Source organism: Oncorhynchus clarkii, chromosome 13 (assembly GCF_045791955.1).
Source record: "Oncorhynchus clarkii lewisi isolate Uvic-CL-2024 chromosome 13, UVic_Ocla_1.0, whole genome shotgun sequence".
NCBI lineage: Eukaryota > Metazoa > Chordata > Actinopteri > Salmoniformes > Salmonidae > Oncorhynchus > Oncorhynchus clarkii.
This window is the reverse complement of record NC_092159.1, coordinates 42,494,418-42,507,575: the sequence shown is the minus strand read 5'-3', so window position 1 is coordinate 42,507,575 and position 13,158 is coordinate 42,494,418. Positions and strand designations below refer to the sequence as shown.

The window sequence follows — 13,158 nt, the reverse complement described above, 5'->3', positions numbered from 1 at the left end:
CCGCCTACCTGAGGCAAGAAAAAGTTAACCTGGGCAACATATTTTCTGATAGACTACCTTACTTTTCCGACGTTAGTGTGTTAGAAAACAAGGATTGTTTTGATATAATTACTATAATAACATAATACTGATGAATATAATGATTATTCCGTTGATCAGAGCTCGTTGCTGCTTGTGATATTTTACCAAATATACTCTCTCTCTCTCACACTTAGGCCAACGGCATTAGAGTTAAACTAGGCTTGGCTACATTTTGTAATAACCCCTATTTTACTGCCCATCAAACATAATAAAGTGAAGAGCATGGATGTGTGCTTAACAATATATTGTATTATTCATACAAACTGTCTTCTATAATAGAACATGTCTTTAGTAGTACTGTCTGCCCAGCGCAGAGACGACCACGGTCAGGAACTTCTGCCAGGCCGCTTGGACGTCCGGCGTGAAGCCGCGCCCCATCTGGGAGGCCAAAACAATGGTGAGGCAGTCGCCCAGCAGTTGGGAAAAGGAAACGATTGAAACGTTAGTCCTTTATTTGCAACAGCAGTATTCTCTTGGATGTAAATCAATGAAGAAAAACGTATTGTTAATTTGTTTTAGGCACGTCCATTGGTACTCATATTTACACGTCTTTTCAACTCCAAAATCTTACCCTGAAGTTGTCGGGATCCACATGAAGTCTCTCAGAGTGCAGAACGCTCAGCTCGACGTAGGTGTTATTGACGTCATCCATATTCTGCAAAGCTCACACGAGGCCGTTCTGCACGGTGATGCCATGGTTGACAACTTTTTTATTGCCCATGATAGCCACTGCGCTGTTTAAGTCTCCAAAGGTTCCAAAGTACCTCTGAGTCCATGGATATACAATAAGACACATGGAAAATACAAATTACATTATAACATACATAATATAAACTAATCAATTTAATTAAATGAATTGCGCACACATATAAGACAAGACTAGAAAGGTAAAATGATAAATTATCAATATATTTTTTCTCCTTGCAATATTATAAGCCGACCATCTCAAAGCAAGGGGTCCGAACACTTTGACCTTGATTTTGCCCCAGGTCTCTATGATGAGCTTCCGCTCTTCAACAGTCCAGTCAACCATGTTGAAGGTGTTGTGTGTGTCCTTTGATCTGTGAGAAGATCCGTCAGTGTCGGGCACTGGGGCTTTTTCATTTATATTGAATCCCTCCGACCCAGTGAGCGAATCAAACTTGGAGGACTCGTGCCAAAAACGACATCAAAGGTCCGCAAAACGTTCATAGTAAACTATCATTCCTTGCCAGCCAGCTGGTCTTATCGACCAACACCATATAATCATAGTTCTGCCGACATTCCAAACGGCAACTGAGGTCGACTTATGGAAAAGTTTCACACCGGCAATATGTGGCTGTTTTATTAGTACCTTATAAAAGCACCATCATGACGTAAACTGTAGATAACAGTCGTTTTATATTATTCAGTGCTAGCTTCGTGAATTACTATAACAACGATTGGAAATTACCACCAGACACTGCTAAATGTGGTAGACAACAAGAATGTGGTAGAAAGAAAGAAGTTGACTGTCTTGAAAGGGACCGAGCTAAAGGGCTGTTTATCAGTGAAGTATAGGCTCACGTTTTATCTTGCCGTTCTGAATGAGTTACACCCTACCCTCTACGTAAAAGCTCCAATTGGTTGCCTTGCTCTGATAAGCCATTAGAAACACCCTTTTCTTGGCAACAACCATCTACTTACCTTGAATGTATTGGGCAACATGGTATTAACTGATAAGTAAATCCTTTTTTTGATATGAATTAATTGCGGGGTCAGGATTATAAATCAATTTATTCACTTTAGTCAATCTAAATCAGTCTCGCTCATATTAAATAATACAACATTATTATTCCAATTATAACCCAGTGTTCACGATAATTACGCATCAAATAAATAAGACATATACCAAACGAAACCTCTGTCATACGTTGGCCCCATAAGCTTGTCCCCCCAATATGGCCAAATAAATAACTGCAACATCAGTAAAAAACAAAACAAAAAAAGACAAAAAAATAATAAATAATTTATTTGACTAATTATACTTAATACGTCACAAAGTATATTTTAAATTGAATTAGGTTCTCTCCATTCATGTAATTTTACGCAAAAGCCATTCTATAGATAGTAACTAAAGAAATACGTTTATTGAGTTATCTTGATGTAAGTCATTCAAGATCTGCAATGTCATGAGCCTCCTATCCTCATCTCCACAACCTATGTATTACTTTATTTACGACCTAACGACGAGGTCAGAAAAGTAGTTTTCATAATTTTGAAAACACATGAATGGATACTGTACAGTATATTTCCAGATATCGTTTTTAGATACTTCCTTTTATATTGGATTCACTTAGGCTACTAATTTTGAGCAAACAAAAACTGATGAACTCATATTCGATAACTATTATGTTATCCAAGTAAATGGGTAAAATTATATAATTTTATTTTATTTCACCCAATCTGCCAATACCTTAATAAGATATTTGACTAAGCAGGGTCTTGTTTTATAGAGCCTTCTTAGCGTTAAGATAATCGTTTGAACCTTCTTACCGTGTGTATTTAATAGCCGAGGTGTTTCCCAGAGCCTTCGTCAGTAACGTGGCTCTTGAAAACATCATATCTACACCAGTGATCCAGACGCTTTTTTGTCCTTCCCGGTCAGTTTATTTCCCGATCTCCGCTAAACATATAATCAATATGTTTAGGCTATCTGTCTGACTGTGACTGCCGATAACTGCAGAAGGAAGTCGACAAAAAATATCAAGGATAAAACCGAGATGACTGCATTGAAAGATATGTAGGCTATTGAAATCATATTGAAATCAATGTCATGTTCAGTCAATTGAGTTATATTTTGCCACTAGGTCATTTTTGTCTCAATGTGTTTCATGATGTGTGACAACATGTGAGCAATATGTCATTTAGTGCATTGTTATTGGGAAAGCATAGGCTAATACACCGCATCAATAGCCTACTTGCAGCCATAGGTGGCAATTTCTCTCTAGGTGCTGATCCGTCGTCAGTATTGTTGTGGAATCATTCTTATGATAAGGTGGGAGAAAGCTGATCCAAGAGCAGCGCTGTTTTTCTTTGGAATATATCAGTATCAATTCCCTTAGCGAACATTCTCTCCATGTGCTTGTTTGGGAAACAACAAAGTTACATCTCAATGTGTATGTGTCTTGAACATGTTAAACCTTACGTTTAAAAACGAGTCATTTGTGTTTCAAATTATTTTCTATGAAAATTGGCAGTACTCCAATTTCAACAAAAAAATGGAATACGTTCAAGTTGGCAAGCATCTTGGAGGTGGGTCTGGGGTCTGCCATGCGGCTTGTTTAATATAAAAACGTTCGTTTGTAACAGCTCATCGCTGAACTTTTACTTCAGCATCCTCTCTAAAGACAACAATGAGTCTCACCGTTAAGGACAAGGCAGTGGTCGGGGCTTCTGGGCCAAGGTGTCCGGCAAGGCCGAGGACGTCGGATGTGATACTCTTTCTAGGTAATGGAATTAGCTAGCCTTAAATCTCGACACGTATTTTTCCTCCCGTGCAGAATTCTGGTGGTGTACCCCCAGACGGGGCGGCAGGGTAGCCTAGTGGTTAGAGTGTTGGACTAGTAACCGAAAGGTTGCAAGTTCAAATCCCCGAGCTGACAAGGTACAAATCTGTCGTTCTGCCCCTGAACAGGCAAAAAAAAAACTTTGTTTTTTAGTCGTGTTGTAGCGTCTGGACTTGATATGATGAAATACGTCGCTTTTTTAAAGGCTGAAATAACGATTTCTCAAAATCTTGACGAAATGCTAAAAAGTATTCATAAAGAAAACGGAGAAAATGCAAAACATTGCCGCATGTCCATATGAGCAGTCCTCTAAGAAGTTTGCAGTAAAGGTTTCGTAGGTAGTCTAAAAATATAAAAGTGGTAACGAGGAACTCAACGTACAAATACCGGCAGTAGCCGATAGAATAATCAAATAGCCCTCTTCGAACTTGCTATTGAAAAACAAGATGGAACAAACAATTTGACATACAAATAAATCAGTCAAATGTTAATTTGTCACAGACACGTGTTTAGCAGATGTTATTTCGGGTGTAGCGAAATGCTTGTAAACAACATCGAAGAAGGATTTGATAGACTGCCAACATATTATTTGTAAATATTATTAATAGATTATAAGCAGATAGTATCTATAATACTAAAACGTAAAACACAGCCTAATGATTTTGATTGGCTGATCATGCTACATTTATAACGTAATATTACTTAGTTTTTTATTAACCAATGTGGTTCAGTTTCCATAAAATGTCAACAGTAAAAATTTGACACTATTTAAAATGAAATACACAGTATATCTTGTTTAATTTCTTAGCAATATTGGTTGATTAATTCATTGATTCGTCGGTCTATAATTAATGAGAAGTTAGCAGTAAAAGATTAAAAAGTAAAAAGAAAAAATTCGAGAAGGGGAACAAAGTTTAAATAGTAGCCTATAGATGAATCAAACGGCTCGCGTAGAACTTGCTATTGATAAACAAGATTGAACAAACTATTTGACATAGGACCACATAAACAAAAACTATTTGACATACAAAAATAATATATATTAGATAATTAGGTTAATTCGGCTAATTAAGGACTATATATATATATATATATATATATATATATATATATATATATATATATATATATATATATATATATTATTAATGGATTTATATTATTTCTTAATTACATTTCCTATACACTTAACATTTCCTATACACATAAAAACGTATATAACGTGTAAAACATAACCTAGTGGTTTTGCTGATCATGCTATAATTGTAACATATTGTTAATGCATTTTTATAAACAAATGTGGTTAAGTTTTCATAAAATGTGAAAAGTTACATGTTGCATTTATACATGATGTAAAATGAAATACACAGACAGTATATCTTGTTGAATTTCTTAAGATTATTGGTTGATTAATTCATTGATTTAATCATAATTTATGAATAACTTTAATAGATTCCTGTCTGAACACGTTTTTGTAAGGTTATGATGGTCCCACAGCTGGCCATGACAGGAGGTGCCTCTGATAAATGTAATTTGTATTTTATAGGGTTCTATTGACCAATTGATGTTTTATTATTCATGCATGAAAATGTATGTCATTTTCACCTGGTTAAACTCTCGACCATTCAACAATTCCTTGCCACACTAAGACATCAACCAAACATTGAATAACAGATCTGTTCTGAAAAGTTATGTTGAACCTTTATGAATGACGATTGTGTGTAATTAAACAGGAATTTATCATTGCAGCTCTGCGCTTATTTGACTCAATGTATCAATGCTGCATCTCTGGATGTCTTCATTATATGGTTCGCTCATGCACAGTAATGTAACATGTCAGTTTATTAATTGCCAAACATTGTTTGTTGTTATTTGCTAAATATTTGTATATATTGCACATTATCCATATGTGGTTAACAAGGTTTTTGCGATATTCACACCCACAGCCAATCATATTACCATATTAGGCCTATTCATCTGCTACATGTGCCACCATATGGCTGTTCAGGCATGAAAAAAAAGGCAGATAAAAATATTAATTCGCTGATTTTATTTGCTTTAGTAGAAGGAACAACATGTGCCTCTAAACAAATGATCAGCGCTTGTTGGTTCTCTGATGGTCGTCCGTCTCTGAGTGGAGGGGTTCTAGTGGTACTGTTTGCTCTAGTGGTACTGTTTGCTCTAGTGGTACTGTTTGCCCAGGGAGCTCACCACGACCGCCAGGAACTTCTGGAAAGCACCCTGGACGTCAGCGGTGAAGGCAGCACCCATTCTCGCAGCAACGACAATAGTAAGGCAGTCAGCCAGCAGCTGCAAAAGAAAGGAGCAAATGGACATGTAAGAAAACGCATTCTACCACACTATTTTAATAGATAGGCAAGTACCCTGTGTGAAGTAGAACATTTCACTTTACCCGGAAGTTGTCGGGATCCACGCGCAGTTTCTCGGAGTGCAGCACGCTCAGCTCTGCGTAGGTGGCCTTGATGTCATCCATGTTCTTGACAGCCCGGTCCAGTCCGTGCAGGACTGTCTTTCCGTGAGCGGCGACCATTGGGTTTCCCTGGATAGCAGCGGCGTTGTACAGGTTTCCGAAGTTACCAAAATACCTCTGGGTCCAGGGGTACACGACCAGACACCTGTAGAAATAATAAACAGTCAAGCATTGCAAAAACGTGATATCTGCATACACACATATCTTATGGAAATCAATGTGTCATTTGGAGAGGTCAATTACGCGTTAATTACACGCATGTCTTCGTCTTGAAAATCATAATAACAAGCGCATACTAATACAATAACAATATAATAACATGACTATTTCCAATCATTTGTAGACCACAGTTTTAAACGCACTACCTGGAAAGAGCCGCGGGGCCTACGTCATCGTAGTCCATCTTCTCGAAGACGCTCTGGATGGTGGCGCGCTCAAAGTCTGTCCACTGAACCATGTTGCTGGCTGTTGAAGTTTCTTTCACAGAGTCTAACGAATCATATACACTTGGTCTTAGTTTGAGCAGCGTTTTTAAAAGGATCGGGACGCTCCTCCCTAACGTACAGCTATGGGTGGGGTCAGGGTAGTGGGCTGTATAAGCCAAGAAACATTTTACTGAGATAATAATGTGAAGTTTTACTGTTGGCCATATATGTTTAAAAGCAATTTGACAATAATACACTGTCCTAAAATCCATTATGAAATCATTCATTTAAGTATTAGGTTACATAACAATTGTTACATTAACATGATTAGAAATATTAACAAAAATAAGCCCAAAATAGTGGGGAAATATACAATTCTCAACACACGCAAATACATGTGTAATATGCCTATTGCACATTAATTACACTTGGTGGGGATTTAATTACTTTGTCTGAGAAACATTTTTCAACTCTCTCTGTGTATGTCTATAGTCAGATAATAGTAAGATATAACTACGATATTAATATATTACTAAGATATATTAAATAGCCTACTAAGATATTACATCATTTTTATCCTTGTAATACATTTCTAAACAAATGAATTGATATTTCACCTCTATGTTCATTCTGCGCTAGTAAGGTCGAACCTATTTAATATTTATTTTATAATTGCACTATTCCAATCTATTTTGGGGTGATGCACCTCTACTGTCAACTTTTCCATATTTCTGAATACAGGCTTCTATTTCTTACTTATGATACAGGCAATTTAGCTATTGACAATACAACTAGACTTTTCTCTTTAATTGGTAAATACCATAAAGCCAGAGTGAGAAATAAATATATAAACGAATATTGAAATATTTTGTATTGAAACAAAATATTGAAATGACTGACTCCCTTGTGAAAACTAGAAGCATTAAACAAAAACTCAACACATCTCTAATACTAAATAACTTCGTAGACTTCAATGACTGTGATAATCATTTATTCTTTCATGTTTTTTATCCATCTCTACCCTGTGTGTTTTATGTTTGATATTGTGTGCTGCTCAGAAGGTGCTAACAATGTCTTTGTAAGTCTTGTATGGAGGATTGTACCAACTTGTGTTTTTGTCCAGTAAAATAAGCAAATAAATGAAATCACCTGTGAGGGATTGTGCCTATTGAACATTAACAAAAGGCATGTTGTATCTTGTTTATCTTGGAGGTGGGTCTGCATTGGGTGGGGCTCGTGGCTAATATAAAAAGCCTTCGTTTGTAAGAGCTCATCACTGAACCTCTTCTACTCCAGCATCGTCTTTAACTACAACCATGAGTCTCACCGCTAAGGACAAGAAAATGGTCAAGGCCTTCTGGGCTAAGGTGTCCGGCAAGGCTGAGGACATCGGCTGTGATGCTCTGTCTAGGTAATGGCTGTCGTGCTGCTAATCTTTTATCTGTTTTTGATGTAAAAATGTATACTGTTTTTGGTGTTAGCTTTCCATCTTTCTCGACATGTATTTTTCTTCCGGTGCAGGATGCTGGTTGTGTACCCCCAGACCAAGACCTACTTCTCCCACTGGAAGGACCTGAGCCCCGGCTCTGCCCCAGTCAGGAAGCACGGTGGGACCATCATGGGAGGCATCAGTTTAGCCGTGGCCAGCATCGACGACATCAGCGCAGGTCTCCTCTCCCTCAGCGAGCTGCATGCCTTCCAGCTGCGCATCGATCCTGCCAACTTCAAGGTCAGGACAGTCACAGCATTATTTATAATCATTTGTATACCGTTGACACAAAATCAAAATATATTGTTAAAATGCATTTAAAATATATCGGGTACTCTTTACAGTAAAATGGACAACATATATTATTAAATAAAATAGCCTGTTAAAACATGTAGCGTAATAATTTCCATTCCTTTCGTCCTGTAGATCCTGTCCCACAACATCTTGGTGGTGCTGGCTGTCTTGTTCCCCAATGATTTCAACCCCGAGGCTCATGTGGCCATGGACAAGTTCCTGGCCGCGGTGGGCCGGGCTCTGTCTGAGAAGTACCGATAAAATGTGGACAGAAGGCATCAGACCAGACGGATTGCAGCATTGATCAGCATTGTGCTCAGCTCTGTCTAAAATATAATTAAATGTTCAAACGTGCAAAATTACGTTTTTTGTTCTTTACTTTGGTTTTTAATGAGTTGTGTTGTAGAGCACATGACCTGATATGATTAAATATGTTGCTTTTTGCAAGTCTGAAAGACATCGGAACGCAAAAAGGTATTCATGAAAATGGAGAAGATATGCAAAACATTTCCACTAAAAGCGGTCCTCAGAGAACGTAGCAGTAAAAGTTTAAAAAGTGAAAACACTAAATCAGAGAAGGGGAACAAAGTTGAAATAGTAGCCTATAGATCAATCAAACGGCTCGCTTAGAACTTGCTACTGATTAACAAGATTGAACAAACTATTTGACATAGGACCACATAAACAACATTGTATACAAACAAAATAATATATATTACATAATTAGGCTATATATATATATATATATATATTATGAATGGATTGATAGTATTTATTAATACAATTTCCTAAACTCAAAGTTGGCAAGGACAGGAGCTTCCTCTGATAAATGTATTTTGTATTTTATAGAGTACTTTTGTCTAATCTAATTTATTGTTATTAATAAAAAAAATGTATCTCATGTTGATCTGGTTAAAGTTAGAATCCTTGAAACAATAACAAAGCAGTCATTGTCTGTTTTGGTAAAAAGATGTGACCATTCTCAAAATCATAGACAGAGCTATGGATGCAAGGACTGACTATCCATGATATCAAAAATTATAGTTTTAACCATGTTTTGAGTCTATACAGTGTCTGTTTACATTTAATTTGTTTGCAAACAGAGTAAAAGAGTAAAACAAACTTAGGCCTATATGTTGGGTTCTGATGAGATACGACAGCTGAACTGAGCTCATGAGGCATTTACAAGTTCAATTCTTTAAGAATCAATGGGTATATATTATTAATTCCCAAAATCGATGTAGCAACTAGGGAGTCTAGGTTTAAACTCTCGATCACTCAACAATTTCTTGCAACACTAATACATGAACCTGACATTGAATACCAGATCTGTTATGAAAAGTTATCTTGAACGTTTATGAATTAGATGATTGTGTGTTTAAACAGGGATTAATCATTGCAGTCCTAGGTTGTATTTATTAGTTGCATTGGTTAGTTTATGCACAGCTAATGTAAAATGTCAGTGTAGTTAATTGGAAAATATTTGAGTTATTTGCTAAATATTTGTATATATTGCACATGATAAATGTCTGATTATCAAGGTGGCAATAGTCACACTTAGTTCATAATGCATTAGTCTACCATATGTGCCACCATATTGATGTTCATGCAAGAAAAATAAAGCACAGATAAAAAATGAAAGGAGCAAATGGAAATGTAAGAAAACGCATTCTACCACACTATTTTAATAGATACGCAAGTACCCTGTGTGAAGTAGAACATTTCACTTTACCCGGAAGTTGTCGGGATCCACGCGCAGTTTCTCGGAGTGCAGCACGCTCAGCTCTGCGTAGGTGGCCTTGATGTCATCCATGTTCTTGACAGCCCGGTCCAGTCCGTGCAGGACGGTCTTTCCGTGAGCGGCGACCATTGGGTTTCCCTGGATGGCAGCGGCGTTGTACAGGTTTCCGAAGTTACCAAAATACCTCTGGGTCCAGGGGTACACGACCAGACATCTGTAGAAATCATAAACGTGATATATGCATACACTGATATATATATGTGATATACACTCAACGTACAGAAACACATTATTTTGTCGTTTGGAGATGTCCATTACGCGTAAATTACGCGCATATGTCAAATAATAACCCGTCTTGAAAACCGTTAACAAAATTTGTAGGCAACCGTGTTTAAGACACCATAGCCTACCTGGAAAGAGCCGCGGGGCCTACATCATCGTAGTTCATCTTTGAGAAGATGCTTTGGATTGTGGCGCGCTCAAAGTCTGTCCACCCAACCATGTTGCTGGCTATGAGGTTGCTTTGACAGTGTTCTTAATTGAGGTTAAGGAATCCTGTGCACTTAGACTTTGTTTGAGCAGCGTTTTTAAAGTACACTCCTCCCTAAAGACAGCGACGAGTTGGGTCATGTTAGTAGGCTGTAAAGCCAAGCGTCACAGATTTTACTGAGATAATATAATGTGAATGGAAAGGTTTACATTTGACCAAATGATTGGCACCCATTTTTCTTACTTACTCTGCATTGTTGGGAAAGGGCTCGTAAGTAAGCATTTCTCGGTAAAGTTAAGACTTGTTATAGTCTGCGCATGTGACAAATACAATTTGCACAAAATACTGTATAAAATAAATAATAAAAAATACTGAGTGACATTGTATGCTAAAGAAAAATGGGACAATTATACTATTTTAAAGGCCTACTAACATTCAAAATTCATCAGGCACTCGCACATCTGAGCTATCTCTAGTTCACGAAGGCCTTGAGGCCGAGACGTAAAGCTTAATACAGAGCAGTGATAGTAGAGCAGTATAGAGGTTTCTTATTTTTTTTCCTCATCTTATAGGCCTACTAATATAATTGCTCAGAGAAAGAGTACACAAGTAATAAAACATATACAAATCTAGGGCTCAAAATGATTGGCATCCCTGTTTTCAGTACCCCAGCACCCTCCCCATCCGAGGATAGCGACAATTAGCCTTTTTCTCAAATGTTTAATGAGATTGGAAAACACATTGGGATGGATCTTAGACCATTCCTCCATATAGAATATTTCCAGATCATTTGATATCCTTCATCTGCTCTTATGGACTGGACTGCCCTCTTTAATTCAAACCAGATGTTTTCAATGGGGTTCAAGTCCCGAGACTGATATTGATTTGTTTTGTTTTTGGGCCAATTTACCATTTCTTTGTGGATTTTGATGTGTGCTTGGGGTTATTGTCTTGCTTTAAGATCCACTTGTGGCCAAATGTCAACCTCTTGGCAGAGGCAACCAGGTTTTTGGCTAAAATGTCTTAGTACTTGGTAAAGTTCATTGTGCCGATGACTTTAACAAGGGACCCAAGTACAACACTCACTTGAATACGATTTAACTCATAGCAAGATATCGTTATAGACCTCAAACTGGCAAGGAGGATTTGGAGTTAGGCATATTCTCTTCCTTTATTGATTGTGCCTATTGGGCCTGTAGGGTGTAGGCCTATGGATATTTAAGAACACTCTAATTTCAATAAAGGACGATTACAGGCTACTAAAGTAAGTTCGTGGGCAAGTGCAAACTGACAATAATGATCCTCAATAGCCAATACGATACGTTTCATGTTTCTCATAGGCCCAATAAGTTCTATATTAGTAGAGTTGTAATATGGTCAGAAATGTGTACAATACAGCCACGCATCAAGGAGAAATGAGGTCTTCCTATTACAAATCTAATAGCGCCCTCTGCTGTTACTATCTGGAACTTTGTGGCGCTTTCTTTTTATTGGAAGCAGTTCTTGGATAATTTCCCCCCTCAATCAAATCTCCAGCAGAGGGCACTCTCACACTTTCATATAAAAGATACCTAAGCATATCATGGAGTTATCAAAGAGGTACACACATAGATATAGATAGAGGACTCTTCTTCATATCTGTGCTAGTTTAGCGTCTGTGACAGCAGCGCCATTGAGGCTACAGCCCATAGGAATCCCCACCCAGTTGACGACTTTGACTAGGCCTACTTTAAAATGGCAGAAGCATGGTGGAAGCCCTCAATGGCGCTGCCCATACTTAAACGTCCTTTTGGCAACTAGAGGCCTCTATCCTTATCTATGGGCACACCAGAAAACGTACAGTATGAGATCTCACGTTCATGTCGTGGAGCTTCCGTAGGCCGGATATGGAGGTACTGCGGGGTCCGCAGACATATCACCAAATCAGTATTTCTAACAACAGATTAAACTAATTTTGGCCAAGGGATCCGTGGAATAGGTTTTAGATTGTGTAATACAATACAAACAATGGAATACAATGTAATATTATTAATATACAGTGTTTGTTCTTAAAGGGAAACTACATAATTATGAGTGACGAGAGGGTGTGTCAGACATAATTATGGGCTATAGCTGAATTTATTTCATTTTTGCACCTGGGAGAGTTCAACCAATGATGTCATTGGTTGTTTGAGCCTGCTGTCTGATCTAAAAATGAATGGAGTCATGTTCTGTAGCAATTATTGAGTACTTGGTGTTTAGGCGTTTGCTGATCACGCAATCCCTCTCTCTATGGTTGTCCTTGTTCAATAGAGCCTTCGGACTTGTCTCAAAGATGTTCATATGCACAAGTTGCAATCAAGTGAAGGATCAATTCATCACACAGGCTACCAGCAGCATGGTTACCTAGACTATTGAACAAAAACATTTTCTACATTGTAGGATAATAGTGAAAAAAATCTAAACTACGAAATAACACATATAGTATCATGTAGTAACCAAAAAGGTGTTAAACAAATCAAAATATATTTGATATTTGATATTCTTCAAAGTAGCCACCCTTTGCCTTGATGACACCTTTGCACACTCTTGGCATTCTCTCAACCAGCTTCACCTGGAATGCTTTTGCAACAGTCTTGAA

At 37.6% G+C, this 13,158-nt stretch overlaps 3 protein-coding genes and 1 pseudogene across 3 annotated transcripts; 1 reads left to right on the top strand and 3 right to left on the bottom strand.

The window, feature by feature from the left end:
* Window positions 1-369: 369 nt before the first annotated feature.
* Window positions 370-1,114, bottom strand: LOC139364761 (hemoglobin subunit beta-1-like; annotated as a pseudogene).
* A 4,589-nt stretch (window positions 1,115-5,703) lies between these two features.
* On the bottom strand, window positions 5,704-6,585 carry LOC139364759 (hemoglobin subunit beta-like). The gene is made up of 3 exons (XM_071101793.1): window positions 6,465-6,585; window positions 6,022-6,244; window positions 5,704-5,918 (listed from the first exon to the last, which is right to left on the bottom strand). The coding sequence occupies exons 1-3, from the start codon at window positions 6,554-6,556 to the stop codon at window positions 5,790-5,792; spliced, it is 444 nt and encodes a 147-aa protein (XP_070957894.1). The 5' UTR covers window positions 6,557-6,585; the 3' UTR covers window positions 5,704-5,789.
* Window positions 6,586-7,820: 1,235 nt separating this feature from the next.
* LOC139364760 (hemoglobin embryonic subunit alpha-like) lies at window positions 7,821-8,816 on the top strand. The gene is made up of 3 exons (XM_071101794.1): window positions 7,821-7,935; window positions 8,046-8,253; window positions 8,440-8,816. Exons 1-3 carry the CDS (start codon window positions 7,841-7,843, stop codon window positions 8,566-8,568), a joined length of 432 nt encoding a protein of 143 aa, XP_070957895.1. The 5' UTR covers window positions 7,821-7,840; the 3' UTR covers window positions 8,569-8,816.
* A 1,214-nt stretch (window positions 8,817-10,030) lies between these two features.
* LOC139423560 (hemoglobin subunit beta-like) lies at window positions 10,031-10,550 on the bottom strand. The gene is made up of 2 exons (XM_071175151.1): window positions 10,459-10,550; window positions 10,031-10,262 (listed from the first exon to the last, which is right to left on the bottom strand). The coding sequence occupies exons 1-2, from the start codon at window positions 10,548-10,550 to the stop codon at window positions 10,031-10,033; spliced, it is 324 nt and encodes a 107-aa protein (XP_071031252.1).
* Window positions 10,551-13,158: the final 2,608 nt, after the last annotated feature.

Excerpts from the sequence above, each read along its gene's own strand:
- LOC139364759 (XM_071101793.1), bottom strand. The coding sequence starts at position 6,556 with ATGGTTCAGTGGACAGACTTTGAGCGCGCCACCATCCAGAGCGTCTTC. Across the intron at positions 6,245-6,464 it reads GGCCCCGCGGCTCTTTCCAG|GTGTCTGGTCGTGTACCCCT; the intron begins GTAGTGCGTTTA and ends TTATTTCTACAG. Across the intron at positions 5,919-6,021 it reads TGGATCCCGACAACTTCCGG|CTGCTGGCTGACTGCCTTAC; the intron begins GTAAAGTGAAAT and ends TTTCTTTTGCAG.
- LOC139364760 (XM_071101794.1), top strand. The coding sequence starts at position 7,841 with ATGAGTCTCACCGCTAAGGACAAGAAAATGGTCAAGGCCTTCTGGGCT. Across the intron at positions 7,936-8,045 it reads GGCTGTGATGCTCTGTCTAG|GATGCTGGTTGTGTACCCCC; the intron begins GTAATGGCTGTC and ends CTTCCGGTGCAG. Across the intron at positions 8,254-8,439 it reads TCGATCCTGCCAACTTCAAG|ATCCTGTCCCACAACATCTT; the intron begins GTCAGGACAGTC and ends TTCGTCCTGTAG.
- LOC139423560 (XM_071175151.1), bottom strand. The coding sequence starts at position 10,550 with ATGGTTGGGTGGACAGACTTTGAGCGCGCCACAATCCAAAGCATCTTC. Across the intron at positions 10,263-10,458 it reads GGCCCCGCGGCTCTTTCCAG|ATGTCTGGTCGTGTACCCCT; the intron begins GTAGGCTATGGT and ends TGATTTCTACAG.